The sequence below is a fragment of the Rhinopithecus bieti genome, unplaced genomic scaffold (genome assembly GCF_001698545.2).
Source record: "Rhinopithecus bieti isolate Rb0 unplaced genomic scaffold, ASM169854v2 scaffold_13029, whole genome shotgun sequence".
Taxonomy (NCBI): Eukaryota; Metazoa; Chordata; class Mammalia; order Primates; family Cercopithecidae; genus Rhinopithecus; species Rhinopithecus bieti.
In genome coordinates this window covers 3787060-3804068 of record NW_016807982.1, presented here as the reverse complement: position 1 = coordinate 3804068, position 17009 = coordinate 3787060, and the positions used below count along the sequence as shown (strand labels likewise).

At 39.4% G+C, this 17009-nt stretch overlaps 1 protein-coding gene across 3 annotated transcripts in view; it reads right to left on the bottom strand.

The window, feature by feature from the left end:
- Positions 1-11037: 11037 nt before the first annotated feature.
- Positions 11038-17009, bottom strand: part of AGO3 (argonaute RISC catalytic component 3) — a 129996-nt gene continuing 124024 nt past the window's right edge. For all 3 annotated transcript variants that reach the window (XM_017884480.1, XM_017884481.1, XM_017884483.1), the window contains 2 exons: positions 12357-12556; positions 11038-11865 (listed from right to left, as the gene is read on the bottom strand). In XM_017884480.1, the coding sequence (XP_017739969.1) occupies positions 11757-11865; positions 12357-12556 (309 nt within the window). In that variant the 3' untranslated portion in view covers positions 11038-11756. The remainder of the gene's footprint in view (positions 11866-12356; positions 12557-17009) is intronic.

Here is a 17009-nt window from a genome sequence, read left to right as displayed (position 1 = left end):
AAAAAAAAAAAAAAAAAAAAAAAAAAAAGATGAAAGTTTTGTCTTTTATTTTTAAAATTATTATTATTTTTTGAGACGGAGTTTCACTCTTGTCACCCAGGCTGGAGTGCAATGGTGCAATCTCAGTTCACTGCAATCTCTGCCTCCTGGGTTCAAATGATTCTCTTGCCTCAGCCTCCTGAGTAGCTGGGATTACAGGCACCCACCACCATGCCTGGCTAGTTTTTGTATTTTTAGTAGAAATGGGTTTTGCCATGTTGGCAAGGCTGGTCTCGAACTCCTGACCCCAGGTAATCAGCCTGCCTCGGCCTCCCAAAGTGCTGGGATTACAGGTGTGAGCCACCGTGCCCAGCCAAGATGAAAGTTTTAGGCACTAAATATCAGAGTAATCTCCCTCTCTAGTCTCTGGTGTTGCCTCTTCAACATCAAACATAAAATTATAGATAGCATACAGCCAATTTTTGGAAAGAGTAAAATTTAAAAAGCAAGGCTCTAATGACCAACACTCCCATCTGTTTTCTACACATAACACTGTTCATGGCAATTCTTTTTTGGGATGATCTATTACTTACTGCACAAAGACTTTTTTTTTTTTTTTGAGACAGAGTCTCACTCTGTTGCCCAGGCTGGAGTGCAGTGGCGTGATGTTGGCTTACTGCATCCTCTGCCTCCTGTGTTCAAGCGATTCTCCTGCCTTAGCCTCCTGCCTACAACTGGCTAATTTTTGTATTTTTAGAAGAGATGGGGTTTTGCCATGTTGGCCAGGCTGGTCTTGAACTCCTGACCTCAGGTGATCCGCTCACCTCAGCTGCCCAAAGTGTTGGGATTACAGGCGTGAGCCACTGCTCCTGGCCACAAAGCTTTCTTTCTAAAGAGGTGAACTAAACATGAATAAGCCATCAAGTACTTCACTGTGGTCAAGCTGTACTGATGCCAGGTAGCAGGATTTGTGAAGCCTACCAGTTAAAACAGCAAAATAGGCTCTATATGCCAGATGTCTATGAACTTTCGGAAGGAAAAAGAAAACACAGGACCAGATGCACCTTTTTTTCTTTTTTTTGAGATGGAGTCTCATCTCCGCCTCCCAGGTTCAAGCAATTCTCCTGCCTCAGCCTCCCAAGTAGCTGGGACTACAGGTGTGCGCCACCACACCCAGCTAATTTTTGTATTTTTAGTAGAGATGGGGTTTCAGCATGTTGGCCAGGATGGTCTCGATCTCTTGACCTCGTGATTTGCCCACCTTGGCCTCCCAAAGCGCTGGGATTACAGCCGTGAGCCACCACGCCTGGCCCAGAGGCAACTTTTAAAATTTTGGTCTTCAGGAACTACATGTCTGCTAACCTTGTTATTACATGTTGGCATGTAATGAATACAACTATAAAGGTTATAAGCGCAATAGATATCCTTAAAAGGGGACATACGCTCACAGCAAAAATATTATTTAGCTTTTTTTTTTCTTTTGAGATGGCGTCTTGCTCTGTCACCCAGGCTGGAGTGCAGTGGTGCTATCTTGGCTCACTGCGACCTCCGCCTCCTGGGTTCAAGCCATTCTCCTGCCTCAGCCTCCCCAGTAGCTGGGATTACAGGCGCATACCACCATGCCCAACTAATTTTTGTATTTTTAGTAGAGACGGGGTTTCACCATATTGGGCAGGCTGGTCTCCAACTCCTGACCTCGTGATCCGCCCACCTTGGCCGCCCACCCAAAGTGCTGGGATTACAGGTGTGAGCCACCATGCCCAGCCACATTAATTTGCTTTTAATTAGTAGTAACAAACTCTTATAATCAAAGTACAAATCTGTACTATCTGTATACAATTAGTACTTGATGTGTGGGGGGTGGAGGAAGTATCTCAGAATAGTGTATCATAGAGCAAACTAATGTAACTGGCAAAAATGCAAAAGAAATGAAATGGCTAATCTCTACAAAGAAAACACATGTTGATCTATTTTAAACTGCAAAACTTACCATATAAAAATAAAATTTTCCCATTTATAATGACCTGACACTTTTCCATTTCCCTGCCTCTCAGTGGAATAATACACTACAGTAAAATGTCATACATTGAGTTCCAATAATTTAGAATTGAAAACCCAGAGGATGGAATACAGTTTATCTTTTAACCTCTTATAGAAATTTCTTGACAAGCAAATTCATGGTGTAAAAATACAATGCAAGTATTTTACCTGCTTAAGGGAATATACTTTTTTCATGTACTTTTGTTTATTTTCATTTTTATTTTCTGAGACGGAGTTTCACTCTTGTTGCCCAGGCTGGGGTGCAATGGCGCGATCTCGGCTCACTGCAACCTCCGCCTCCCGAGTTCAAGTGATTCTCCTGCCTCAGCCTCCCGAGTAGCTGGGGTTACAAGCATGTGCCACCATGCCCAGCTAATTTTTGCATTTTTAGTAGAGATGGGGTTTTGCCATGTTGGCCAGGCTGGTCTCGAACCCCTGACCTCAGGTCGTCTGCCTGCCTCAGCCTCCCAAAGTGCTGGGATTACAGGCGTGAGCCACTGTGCCCAGCCCATGTACTTTTATTTTAAAAGTTTTTTTTTTTTTGAGACGGAGTCTTGCTCTGTCACCCAGCTGAGTCGCAGTGGCCGGATCTCAGCTCGACTGCAAGCTCCCGTCTCCCCGGGTTCCCGACCATTCTCCTGCTCAGCCTCCCGAGTCTAGCTGGGACTACGCAGGCGCCACCACCTCGCCCGTAGTTTTTGTCATTTTTTAGTATAGGACGGGAGTTTCACCGTGTTAGCCAGGATGGTCTCGATCTCCTGACCTCATGAATCCGGCCCCGGGATCTCGGCCCTCCCAAAGTGCTGGGATTACAGGCTTGAGCCACCGCGCCCGGCCTATTTTAAAAGTTAACATGCCAATATACGTAATCTTGATCTTGGTCAGATGTAGTGGCTCATGGCTGTAATCCCAGCACTTTGGGAGGCTGACGTGGGAGGATCACTTGAGTTTAGGAGTTCAAGACCAGCCTGGGCAATATAGTGACCCCACCTCTAAAGAAAAAAACCATCAGCTGGGCATGGTGGCGCACGCGAGTAGTCCCAGCTACTTCAGAGGTTGAGGTGGGAGGATAGCCTGAGCCCAGGAGTTTGAAGTTATAGTGAACTATGATTGTGCCACAAAACAAACAACTAATCTTGACCTACTCACTTGGAAACTGGAGTGTCTATATATAATTTAACTTAATATTCTATAATCATGAGACGGAGTCTCACTCTGTCGCCCGGGCTGGAGTGCAGTGGCCGGATCTCAGCTCACTGCAAACTCCGCCTCCCAGGTTTACGCCATTCTCCTGCCTCAGCCTCCCGAGTAGCTGGGACTACAGGCGCCCGCCACCTCGCCCGGCTAGTTTTTTGTATTTTTTAGTAGAGACGGGGTTTCACGGTGTTAGCCAGGATGGTCTCGATCTCCTGAGCTTGTGATCCGCCTGTCTCGGCCTCCCAAAGTGCTGGGATTACAGGCTTGAGCCACCGCGCCCAGCCTATAATCATTCTTTTTACTGCCTTCCAATTTATTCACATTCATAAATTATTACTATTGAAATTTTTAATTAGCTGAAGTACTCTATTAATCAGTCTTTATACCTGGCTCTCTCTAGCCACTTAAACTCTGATTTCTTCACTGATACTCAGGGATTGAATCAACTTTAGAAGTATGCTAGGGAAAAAGTCAGGGTAGCAAATCTTCCATATAACAAATTATGGGGGAAAAGTTTCATTTCAAAATCAATTATCAATGAGTTTTGAATCATTTGCTATTTGTTTTCCAGGCCTACAAAAAAGGTATCTTAATCCTAATGCTGAAAAATGTGACCATTTAAGCAGTTTCAATGTACTTAAAGTTAAAAAAAAAAAAAAAAGAAAAGGCATGTAACAATCATTTATTTGACAGGTTTCCCCAAAACTGCAATCAGGTAAAATAAATCCAATCTGTTATGTTAGTTTGCTACTAAAGGGAAAAAAAAGATCAAACTTACAGGAAAGCCCCACCTCCCCTCCACATGTAGAAATCTGTCTAAAGACTGTCTTTAATGCCCACTATATAAACAACATTAAATATTCTAAGTTACAAAATAGTGTTAATGGTTTATTGGTAAAAATTCAAACTCTAGAGTTTATGGAATTCATAGTTTGGTTGGTATATTAACACTCCATCTTAATCTTTGCTGCTATTACAAAGAATGAGGAAAGCTAGAAATATCTATAAAAATAAAATACCTTAAAACCAACAAGCAAAATATAAAAGTTGCACACAAATTGCCAATAAATATAAACATCACAATAGAAAATTAATCTTAACAAAATAAACTCATAATTGCTATTAAGACATTATAAAACAAAAAAGTTTAATGTGCATGGATATTTGCAAACAGACACAGTACACTCCAAACAATATAATTTTACTATCATTATTATATAATGCAGCATACAAGGTTACTGAGGTGTGGTATTTTTTGTTGTTGTTGTTGTTTGCTTTTAGTTTTCTTTTCTGGAAGAATGCTCACCAAATTCACAGGAAAGAAGTGCCTAGGTGATCATTTACTGCTATTTACTGCTTCCTGGTATGGAGCAAAATTGCCCTTTGGTAGATAACTACATTTCTTTTTTCTTTTTTTTTTTTTGAGATGGAGTCTCACTGTGTCGCCCAGGCTAGAGTGCAGTGGTGCGATCTCAGCTCACTGCAAGCTCCGCCTCCCGGGTTCACGCCATTCTATAGGCGCCCGCCACCACATCCGGCTAATTTTTTCTATTTTTAGTAGAGACGGGGTTTCACCGTATTAGCCAGGATGGTCTCGATCTCCTGAGCTCGTGATCCGCCCGCCTCGGCCTCCCGAAGTGCTGGGATCACAGGCTTGAGCCACGGCGCCCGGCCACTATCTGCATTTCTGACTATGAAAGGTCCTGCTATTTTCCTTTCTTTTGCTTATTTCCCCTTAAGCACAATTTTGCACATCCTACTTCTAATTAACTGATCAAACCCTTTTAAATGCCTTGTCATCATTTTTCATAGTTCCTGCATCCTAGAAAAAATAAAAAATCATTTAAAATATTCCTTGGTGTCTAGAAAATAAAATTTCTTTAACAATAGAGATCATCATTTTGCTTTCTCGCTTAAGCTGATCTGAATGATGACTTGGTATTGCCTTTATGAGCAGTCCTCCTTAATAATGACTAATTAGGCCGCGTGTGGTGGTGCATGCCTGTAATCCCAGCTACTCGGGAGGCTGAGGCAAGAGAATCACTTGAACCCGGGAGGCAGAGTTTGCAGTAAGCTGAGATCACGCCACTGCACTCCAGCCTGGGTGATAGAGCAAGAGCTTATCTCAAAAAAAAAAAAAAAAAAAGATTGGAAGATGTTGCCTACAATTCCAGGCAAGTTACCTTTCCCTTTGGACACTGGTACTATACCCATAATCTTGTTAAAAAGTTAAGTAGTTTTGCTGTTTTATGTGCATTATGGATTTCCTTCAATACAGCTGAGAATTAAAAGGGTTAATTCTACTAAATATTTTGTTTTCAAATTTACAAAATAAATTTGGTGAGCATTTACCTTTACTTTACTGCATAAAAGCTTTCCTTGGTTCCCTTGGACGAGACTCAGGACAACAACTAACATTATTTTTATGAAACTGTCACACTCTTGGAGTTCTAAAATAATTTATCTTTAAAATTCTTAGCTTCGTGCTACTTGAAAAATAAAAATCTACAGCACCATCTTCTGAAAAGGCACTTTCTAAGAACCGCCTTGCTTTAAAAAATGATTAAAAAATTTAACTCAAGAGTCTATGCCCTGACAAACATCTTTGCTTTACTGAGACCCTAACATAGATACACTAGATTTTGGTTACCTTAGAAATTGGTCTAAAAAAGGAAGGGACCCCAATGGCTGGATAGGTGATTTGATAGGATTCTAATTTTGTCACACCATTTACCTGATACTTCAACAGGGTTTCTCACTGGTAAATCTCAACCCTCTATATTGAATCTACCATCCTTCTATCTTTAATTCAAATTAAAATCTTTAACTTCCATATTTTAAGAACAAAAGATTCTTGAGATTTAATCAATGACGTAAACATCTGGAGTACTAGTTTTGATGGGTAAAGTAATACAAATTTCCATGAGTAGTAGGGAATATTAGCACAAGCCTTGACCGTTGTATCTTAGTTTAAAAAATTACGTTGACTGACATGGAAAATTATAAACTTAAATGTACCATTTTAAAAGTAGGAAAAGAGTCAAAATAGTTTTTCCCTTTGTGTGTGTGAGATTATATATATACACACACTCATACATATACACACACACTCCCCACCCTGCTTCCTGGGACTCAGCTTGGCTTTCACTAATCACAGTGTCATTTCTAACATTGTAACTGATCAAGAATATTCTTAGTATAAACAGGACTTTTTAAAAAATATTTTTTGGAGAAAATTCTCACTTTCTGATTTCTGCACTGTCTTACTTATCTATTCTTGGCTTATTTTTTGACTCCTATAGAATCACAAAAGTGCTTTTGTATGATCAAATATGAGAACTGAAATAGGAAAACGAGGGTTCTAAATTAGGGTATACTGCTACTCAGGAAGGCGTTACTTGATGTCAAACCTCCCAACAATTCTTACTGAAGCTTTAAGACATTTATGAATTCTCAAAAAGTATGAAAATAATGAATACTTCATATGGATAAAGCCAAAATAAAGGTGCCAGACTAATGATCTTTATGCAGCTTGACTAATAAAAGGTAATCTAAGTAGCAAGTTACTGTTAAGGGCAACTTGCCTGTTCAACAGAAGAACATCTAAGAGGATAAGCTAAGCAAACATTTAACTCAGGTTTAATGACACTGAATGAAAATTTTGCAGAGTTGTCAGTTAAACTTCTTGGTAAAAATATTAAAATCAAGTTTGAAATAGGAAGACTACAACATATTCTAGCTGTATCCAAGTCGTTTGCTTCTTGAATTTCATAAAAATCACCACTCTTGGCAAATTCATGTAGGTCTCTAAACAGATCCATCAAGTTCCTTGAGTAACAAACGGTCTCTAATTCCTGGTCTGCAATCCATCTAAACACTTCAGATCCATCACTGGCATGCTTAGCACTCACTCTTTCCTTGAACACTGAGATCCTCTGCCAGTCGTTCCTGCTGAAGGGCAAGTCAGCTTTTATTTTCCTACACATGCCTTAAGTCTTTCATGACTCTGTCAGGAGGCCTGTCCTCCTAAAATCCATTAGAGAATACACAAGTGAACACTAGGCAGTGGTGAGTTGTGGAGAAGCTAGCCTGGAAACTGGTCTACACCTTTAGAAGGCTGAGAATCCCTGTGCTGGAAGGCAGAGATGCCTCTATCAAGTGCCTTCCGAAACACTCAGTCATTCCTACTAGAATCCCTCCTAGACTGTCTTCTAGGAAGAGAAATATATTAATAGGTTATAAACAGGGATTTCCCTTAGAATAATAGTTTTCCCAAGAAACTTGTTAGAAGATAACTATTAAGAAAAAGAAAGGGAATCTAATATTTCTGTGAAAATGTGCCAAAAAAACCAGTACTGAGGAGGCTGAGGTACCCTTTTTCAAACTGTAAAAGTCAAAATCTACATTTCTAAAACAAAGAATATCCTGATATTAAATTGAAACTAAAATGGCAGCACCCTTTGTTACTTTGATATTTCGTGTCCTTACTCTTACTTAGGAAAAAAAACGGTCTAACACTAGCCTTGAATCCTGCTTATCTCCTTATTGTTTAGTGCAGTAACTGTCAGACTCTACTTAAATAAATATAGCAGCTACAATATTGTAAGTGTATGGTCCTCCATGCCAGTAACCTGATACTGTAATAAAATACATGTATCAGCACTTTACGTAGACACTTCAGCCATCAAGAATATACATTAAACTCCCAACTCTTCTTCATATGAAAATCAATTATCTAGTTGCCAGACTGATATTTTACAGTCAGTCTTGTAAGATACATCATAGAAAAAAGAAGATTAAAATTTAGCATTCATGATATAGTTAGTAAGCAAGGGCAGGAGCAGAAGGGTCACCGTGAATTTCATGTTTAACTTAAAAAAAAAAAACATTTTTAAAATAAAAAAGATTAGAAATTCTGCACCAGAAGTGCAACAATAAATAGGACAAAAATCAAGAAGCATTTGTCACTTAGCCTTTTACCTTAAAATTCTAAGCACAAGTTTTCTTGTAATTAAGAACCAATGGTAATTAATATACCAATTTGTTAGCAAAATAGAAATATAGTATACATATTCTTTCAAGTTAATCAACTTTAAACTAGCAATGCTGACTAGTGTAAGAGCACTCTAAAAAAGAAATCACTCAAAAGGTAAAACTTTATAATTTAGAAAAAATATTTTTGCTCTTAAAAAAGTCCTTCCAAATATATTTAAATTAAGGGCTCCACTCTAGCATATATGAGTGACTGAAAATTAGGTGAGAGAGTACATAGAGAAAGGGTATCTACAGTCGCTCCCTAAGTGTCCCATATGAATCTGTGCAGCTCCCATGCTAAAGGAAGATGTTTACTCACACTAATCAAGCACATACCAATTACACTTTTATCATCTTGGGTATACTATTTTCTTCTCTTGCCCATGATCCTGACTATATTCAGTAAAATTTCAGTGTAAAAAAAATCCATCTTTTATAGGAAATTTTTCTGGAGGAGATGGGAGAAGACTGGGAGAAAAAATGTATATACTATACAAATATTACCTTTTGTAAAGTTCTTTGCAACAGTGTTGTAAATTGCATTTCAGACACTTCAAAATAATAAACATACAAAATACAGTACTTTCTTAGTTTTCTGGCAGAGGGACAAAAGATTTCATGCCTGTCGGAGGACATGGGCTCAGATTTTAGGCTCAAAATACAGTGAATTGGCAATAACAGTGGATTACAGAGAGAAACTAAAGATCTAAATCCATTAGGTTTCACGTGCAGATGGAGTTCTGAAAGGCTAACAGCAATGCCCACTGGAAACAATCTGTAGTATCTATACTCTGAACCAGTGCAAAAAAAAAATCAAAATGCAATTTTCATGAGTTACAAAGTGCAAAGCTCCCCTGAATCCAATGTTACTGATAAACTCGGTTTTGATAGCTTTATAGTACTTTTTAATACCTTAAAGTGTAATCAATAAAAGTTTTGTAAAACAATTTCCCACATTTCAGTGATTTAACTGATTTAAAATGATCAAAGTCCTAACTTCCTTTGTTACTATCACCTTAATTTTAAAAGGAAAGTTACACTGGTGATACATTAGCAAAAGTTTTAAAATATCATCTTGCATTTTCCTGATTCTTTTTAGTAAATGAAAATGGGCATCTAGCCAATATGATTCTTCAATAAACACAATCTATTTGCAAATAATTTAAATATGTTAAGCTATTCACGATTATTTCTTATACAAAAGTTCAACTTTATTTCTAATATTCAAGTTGGACTCATTTAGGCAATTTCACTTCATTTTCATTATGATTTTTTTTTTCTTTTGGGACGGAGTTTTGCTTTTGTTGCCCAGGCTGGAGGGCAATGGTGCAATCTTGGCTCACTGCAACTTCCGCCTCCTGGGTTCAAGCAATCCTGCCTCAGCCTCCCGAGTAGCTGGGATTACAGATGTCCACCACCATGCCCAGCTAATTTTTGTATTTTTAGTAGAGACGGGGTTTCACTATGTTGGCCAGGCTGGTCTCGAACTCCTGAGCTCAGGTGATACACCCGTCTCGGCCTCCCAAAGTGCTAGGATTACAGGCATGAGCCACAGTGTCCAGCCTTTTTTCATGATGAATTTTAAAAGATATGCTTTAAAACTGAAAATTACAAAACTTTCCTTCTGAAATTAAGGCTGTATTCTTTGCCCTTTTAAATTATGGAAGTGCCTGTTCCTCCTACTATCCATGGTAAAGATGCAAACAGACACAACTTTCCTTTAAAACTGCTTATTGCACTAAAAGATAGCAAAAACAAGTTGTCAGTTCTTAAAATAAAACATGATTATATTTTTATAAAAGATGCTGCCAATACAATTCTATAATTATTAAAGCACTATTCTAATAAATATAAAAGAAAAGGAAGCTATACTTCCAAACACATACATATGTGTTTATATACACACACATACATATATATATATAAAATATATGAAAATCACATTAAGGTATGAGAGGCAGCAAGTAAACTATCAAAAAACAGAACAAAAAAATCCCTCAACAACCCCTTCTCTCTCTCTACTCAATTTCACAGGTCTCAACCCCTACAGAATTCTAATCTTTTAAAATATTTACCCTTTATAAAACCTTTAAAGATTTCTGTGTATAACCCATAGAAACAGAAGGTTTCAGAAAACACATCACTTATCAGAGAGAAAGAGTTACAACTTCTGACAGGTTTTATATTTATAGCAGCTTTAACAAACTCACTAAAGAAAAAGAATAGCAGGCCAGGTGCGGTGGCTCACGCCTATAATTCCAGCACTTTGGGAGGTCGAGGCGGGTGGATCACAAGGTCAAGAGATCGAGACCATCCTGGCCAACATGGTGAAACCCCGTCTCTACTAAAATACAAAAATTAGCTGGGTGTGGTGGCGCACGCCTGTAGTCCCAGCTACTCGGGAGGCTGAGGCCGGAGAATCACTTGAACCCGAGAGGCGGAAGTTGCAGCAAGCTGAGATCTTGCCACTGCACTCCAGCCTGGTGACAGCGCAAGACTCTGTCTCAAAAAAAAAAAAAGAAAAGAAAAGAAAAGAAAAAGAATAGTTCAGGTTGCTACTGCTTATATACAAATTGCGCAAATGTATGTTCAGAGTGGGAGGGGAGAGACACACTCACAAAAAGTTATTTTACGTATATATATGTGTGTATGTGTCTGTGTATGTATGTATACTATATATATATATAAAAGTTTGATTCTTAAGACAGCAATATCAAGAGTTGAGAACTCAGAATCGTGTAGGAGATAGGAGTCAGGAATAGGGTATGCAAAATAAAAGTAGAAATCTAGTTTGCCATATTTTACATTCAAACGAACCAGGTACGTGAATATTTGAATGTCACTGGTAGGATTAGGGAAAAAATGTAGGTGATGAAGGCAAGGGAAAAAGAGAAATAAAAGCGGTAGTGGTAGCAGAATAAAAGGGAAAGGAAGTTCCCCAAATGGAATGAATTCTAAAATATATACACAGACACATATATATCTATTATCAATCCAGATCCAGATATATATGCATATGAAGTATGGATGTATATATTTTAAAAATACACAGACACCTTTTACAAGAATATATGAATGCACATTAATTTTTTGCACATATAATTTTGAAAAATCACTTTGATTATTCATGAAGGTGTATATTTTTTAAACCATCATTTACTTTTTCGATACTTTTTTTTGCAAAGATAGTTGTGCTGCTAAGCAACTTGAGGTAAAGGCATTAAAAGGGTTAGACTACAAGAAATGAAAACAAAACAATTGCGATACTTCCTACAGGAGACCGCACAAAAAGCAGTTGGCTGGTTTCATATTGCATAATGATGCTGTGTTCCTTGATGAAGTAAACAATCTTCCTTGTGTTAACATAAGGATCAGACCTTGGCCCCCACACAGTGTTGGTTTCTGTATGGCTGGAGGTGTCCTTACTCAATTGACTCCACTGGAAGCATACGTTGTATGTCAATTCATCTTTCAGTACTTCCTCTCAGAGAATATACTTGGACTATTTAAGCAAAGTACATTGTGCGTAAGGTATCTTGGTGAATCTGTACAGCCTTGGCAAGAGCTTGTGGATCTCGCCCATTGCTCTGTCCTGAAACGTGACTTCCTTCAGCACTGTAAGAGAAGTGGCAATGAACACAAAAACAAACTTTCTATTCTGATGTAATGATTCTGATAAATACTATTTGTTGTAGAAAATTTCAAAATTATTAACAAATAAGAGACTGGTGTAACAATCTATGTGTCCATCACTCAGCTTCAATCATTATTAATTCAAGGTCAATTTTGTTTTACTTCTCTCACCTCCCCAGAATTAATTAGAAGCAAACCCAGACATCATATCATTTTGTCTATCTGTATCTATCACTTTATTACCAATAATCTCTCCTTTGCTTTAATGTGGTAAAGCAACTAAGTTACTATATCATTCTATTACTAATGAACTTGGACAACATATTTCAATAGGAAACCTTGGGCAGTCAGTTCTGACTGTCGTCACTTTTCACATGGATCACTGACTCCTCTAATAGCTTGGGGAACTTGAAAATCCTAACATGCAGACAATATTTGGATTTGGGTGAGAACCTGTTATGTTTTTATATTACCTGTCATGTTCTTTGTCCACAAGATGATATCTGGCTCTAAATGCTACCAGGTGAGCGTAATACGCTGGTGCAGGTATAGAAACAGATCGTGTACAGCGTACGTAAGTATGGCAGAGCTGGTAAGTTAGCAGCTGAAGTTCATCTGCAGTGAAGCAGTTATCATCCCATAAAACATGATAGTGTGAAGGACGACTGGTACCCTATAGAGAAGGCAATGACGTACACTGTTGAATTTTGAACTCGTTTTGTTTTGTTTTGTTTTTTTGAGACAGTCTTGCTCTGTTGCCCAGGCTGGAGTGCAGTGGCATGATCTTGGCTCACTGCAACCTCCACCTACCAGGCTCAAGTGATTCTCGTGCGTCAGCCTCCCCAGTAGCTGGGATTACAGGCATGTGCCATCACGCTCAGCTAATTTTTTGTATTTTTAGTAGGGACGTGATTGTGCCACGTTGGCCAGGCTGGTCTCACCTGACCTCAAATGATCTGCCTGCCTCAACCTCCCAAAGTGCTGGAATTACAGGTGTGAGCTATTGTGCTGAGCCCAATTTTGAACTTCTTAATAAATATTTAATACCAAGTCACATAAAAAACAGGTTTGGCACTTTGGGAGGTCAAGGTGGAAGGGTAGCTTGAGGCCAGGAGTTCAAGACCAGTCTGCACAACACAGTGAGACTCCATCTCCACAAAAGTTAAAAATAAAAATTAGCCAGGTGTGGTGGCATGTACCTGTAGTACAGCTACTTGGGAGGCTGAGGCAGGAAGATCACTTGAGCCCAGGAGGTCAAGGCTGTGGTGAGCTATGATCCCACCATTACACTCCAGCCTGGGTGACATAGTGAGACTTTGTCTCAGTAAATAAATGAAATGAAATAAAATAAAATAAAACAAAATAGAGGCCGGGCGCGGTGGCTCAAGCCTGTAATCCCAGCACTTTGGGAGGCCGAGACGGGCGGATCACGAGGTCAGGAGATCGAGACCATCCTGGCTAACACGGTGAAACCCCGTCTCTACTAAAAAATATGAAAACTAGCCGGGCGAGGTGGCGGACGCCTGTAGTCCCAGCTACTCGGGAGGCTGAGGCAGGAGAATGGCGTAAACCTGGGAGGCGGAGCTTGCAGTGAGCTGAGATCCGGCCACTGCACTCCAGCCTGGGCGACAGAGCGAGACTCCGTCTCAAAAAAAAAAAAATAAATAAAATAAAAAAAAATAAAATAGAAAAGTAAAGCTGGGAAGATGTATAAAGAATAGTTTTTAGTCTCTGTTAAATATTCTTGGTTATTTGCTGACTACAGCAGAAGTTTCAAACTGATATCCTAAAGGAAAACTGTTCAGGCTGGGCATGGTGGCTCATGCCTATAAGATCAGCACTTCAGGGAGGCTGAGGTGGGAGGACAGCTCAAGCCCAGGAGTTTGTGACTAGCCTCGGCAACATAGGAAGACCTCATCTCTACAAAAAGATTTAAAAAATTAGCCAGGTGTGGGCCGGGCGCGGTGGAGATTGAGACCATCCTGGCCAATATGGTGAAACCCCGTCTCTACTAAAAATAGAAAAATTAGCTGGGCGTGGTGGTGCCTGCCTGTAAGCCCAGCTACTCAGGAGGCTGAGGCAGGAGAATCGCTTGAACCAGGGAGTTGGAGGTTGCAGTGAGCTGAGATTGCACCACTGCACTTCAGCCTGGTGACAGAGTGAGACTCTGTCTAATTAATACATAAATAAATAAATAAATAAATAAATAAATAAATAAATAAATAAGCAAGCAAGCCAGCCAGCCAGTCAGCCAGCCAGCCAGGTGTGGTGGTGTGGACCTGTAGTCCTAGCTAGTTGGGAGGCTGAGGCAGGAAGATTGCTTGAGCTGAGGAAGTCAAGGCTGCAGTGAGTGGTGATTGTGCCACAGCACTCCAGCCTGGGCAACAGAGCAAGACCCTGTGTCAAATAAATAATAAAACAAAAACAGGCTGGGTATGGTGGCTCACACCTGTAATCCCAGCACTTTGGGAGGACAAGGTAGGTGGATCACTTGAGGTTAAGAGTTTGAGACCAGCCTGCCCAACATGGCAAAACCCCCTCTCCACTACAAATACAAAACAATGAGCTGGGTGTGGTGGCATGTGCCTATAGTCCCAGCTACTTGGGAGGGTGAGGCAGGATAATCGCTTGAACCTGGGAGGTGGAGGCTGCAGTGAGCCGTGACTGTACCACTGCACTCCAGCCTGGGTGACACAGCAAGACTCTGTATCAAAAAAAAAAAAAAAAAAAAAAAAAAAAAAAAAAAAGGAAAACTGTTCCCTAAGGTTTCTGGCTAAATATATTGAAGAAATATTCCTATCCTGAAGATTCATAATGGTCATTTGCATATCAATGGTCTTCAGAAGTTCCATAATAAAAAAATCTGTTTAACGGCATTTCTAAAACTTAACTTGAACAGAGAATCTTTCTCCTCTGTGATTTTAAAAATACAGTCATCTGGATCCAATGTGATATTTATTAAATGTGGGAGGAAACACTAGGTTAAAATATATAATCCAGTTATACAGGATTTATTTATTTATTTAGAGACAGGGTCTGCAGTCTGGACCTTCCAGGCTCAGGGGATCCTCCCCTCAGCCTCCGGAGTAGCTGGGATTACGGGCACGCATCACCACACCTTGCTAATTTTTGTATTTTTTATAGAGATGAGGTTTTACCATGTTGCCCAGACTGGTCTCCAACTCCTGGGCTGAAGCAATTCACCTGCCTCGGCCTCCCAAAATGCTGAGATTACAGGCCTGAGCCTGATATATATAGGTTTTAATCCCTAGAAGATACTATTAACTTTTTTTGGCTTTTATTATTTTTCATAGACACATAATAATTACACATATTTATGAAGTACAGTGTAATATTTTGATACACATATATAATGTATAACAATCAAATCAGGATAATTAGGATATCTACACCTCAAACATTGTGTCAAGAAAATTCCAAACCCACTCTCCTGGTTATTTGAAAATATATAGTAAGTTGCTAATTATAGCCATCCTATAGTGCTATAGAGTATTAGAACTTATTCCTCCTATTTAGTTGTAATTTTGTATCTGTTAACCAGTCTTTGGTAATCCCCCTCCCTTTCCTGCCTGTAGTAACTACTATTTTACTCTATACTTGTATGACATCAGCTTTTATAGCTTCCACCGGTGAGATCATGCAGTATTTCTCTCTCTGTGGTTGGCTTATTTCACATAACATAATGTCCTCCAGGCTCATCCATGTTGCCACAAATGACAGAATTTCATTCTTTTGTGTGGCTGAAGAGCATTCCATTGTGTATAAATACCGTATTTTCTTTATCCATTCATCTGTTGATAGACACTTAGGTTGATTCCATATCTTGGCTATTATAACAGTACTGCAATAAACATGGGGATGCAGACATCTTCTTGACACACTGTTTCCTTTCCTTTGCATACATACCCAGTAGTGGGATGGCTGAATCATATGGTAGTTTTAATTTTAGTTTTATGAGGAACTTCCATACTGATATCCATAATGGCTGTACTAATTTACATTGCCACCAATAGTGTAAATGAGTTCCCCTTTCTCTGCATTCTTTGTCTTCTTGATAATGACTATACTAATCTGGGTGAGATGATATCTCATTGTGATTTTAATTGGCATTTCCCTGGTGATTATTGATGTTGAACATTTTTTCATATACCTGTTGGTCCTCTCAATTACTCTCTTGAGACATTTGCCCATTTTAAAATCAAATTATTTGTTTTTTTGTTGTTCAGTTGTCTGAGTTCTTTTTATATCCTGGATATTAATACCTTGTTTTTTTGAGACTGAATCTTGCAGCCTTGCCCTTCTGGGCTCCAGTGATCCTCCTACCTCTGCCTCCTGAGTAGCTGGGACAACAAGTGTGTGCCAGCATGCCCAGCTAATTTTTTAATTTTTTGTACAGATGAGGTCTCACTATATTGCTCAGGCTTGTCTTGAACTTGTGGGCTCAAGCAGTCCTCCTGCCTCAGCTTCCTAAAGTGCTGGGATTACAGGCGTGTACCATGTGCCCAGCCGTTTCTATGTTTTTGATGTAAATGTTTATTGCTATAAACTTCCCTCTGAATTCTGTTTTTGTTCTATCCCACAGGGTTTAGAATGTTGTATTTCTATTTTCATTTGTTCCAAGAAATCTTAAAAATTTCTTCTTAATTTCTTCACTGACCTACTGGTTGTTCAGGAGCATACTGTTTAATTTCCATGTAAAAGATATTTGAGGCCGGGCATGGTGACTCATGACTGTAATCCTAGTACTTTGGGAGGCCAAGGCGGGCAGATCATTTGACGTCAGGAGTTCGAGACCAGCCTGGCCAACATTAAATAAAATTAAAAAAAAACTGAGGCTGGGTGCGGTGGCTCACATCTGTAATCCCAGCACTTTGGGAGGCCAAGGTAGGTGGACTGCTTAAACCCAGCCTGGGTAACATAGTGAAAAACCTTGTCTCTACAAAAAATGCCAAAATTAGCCAGGCATCGTAGCATGTACCTGTGGCCCTAACTACTCGGGAGGCTGATGTGGGAGGATCGCTTGAGCCCAGGAGGTGAAGGTTCCAGTGAGCCATTATCTCACCAGAGTGAAACCCTGTCTTTAAAAAAAAAAAAAAAAAAAAAAA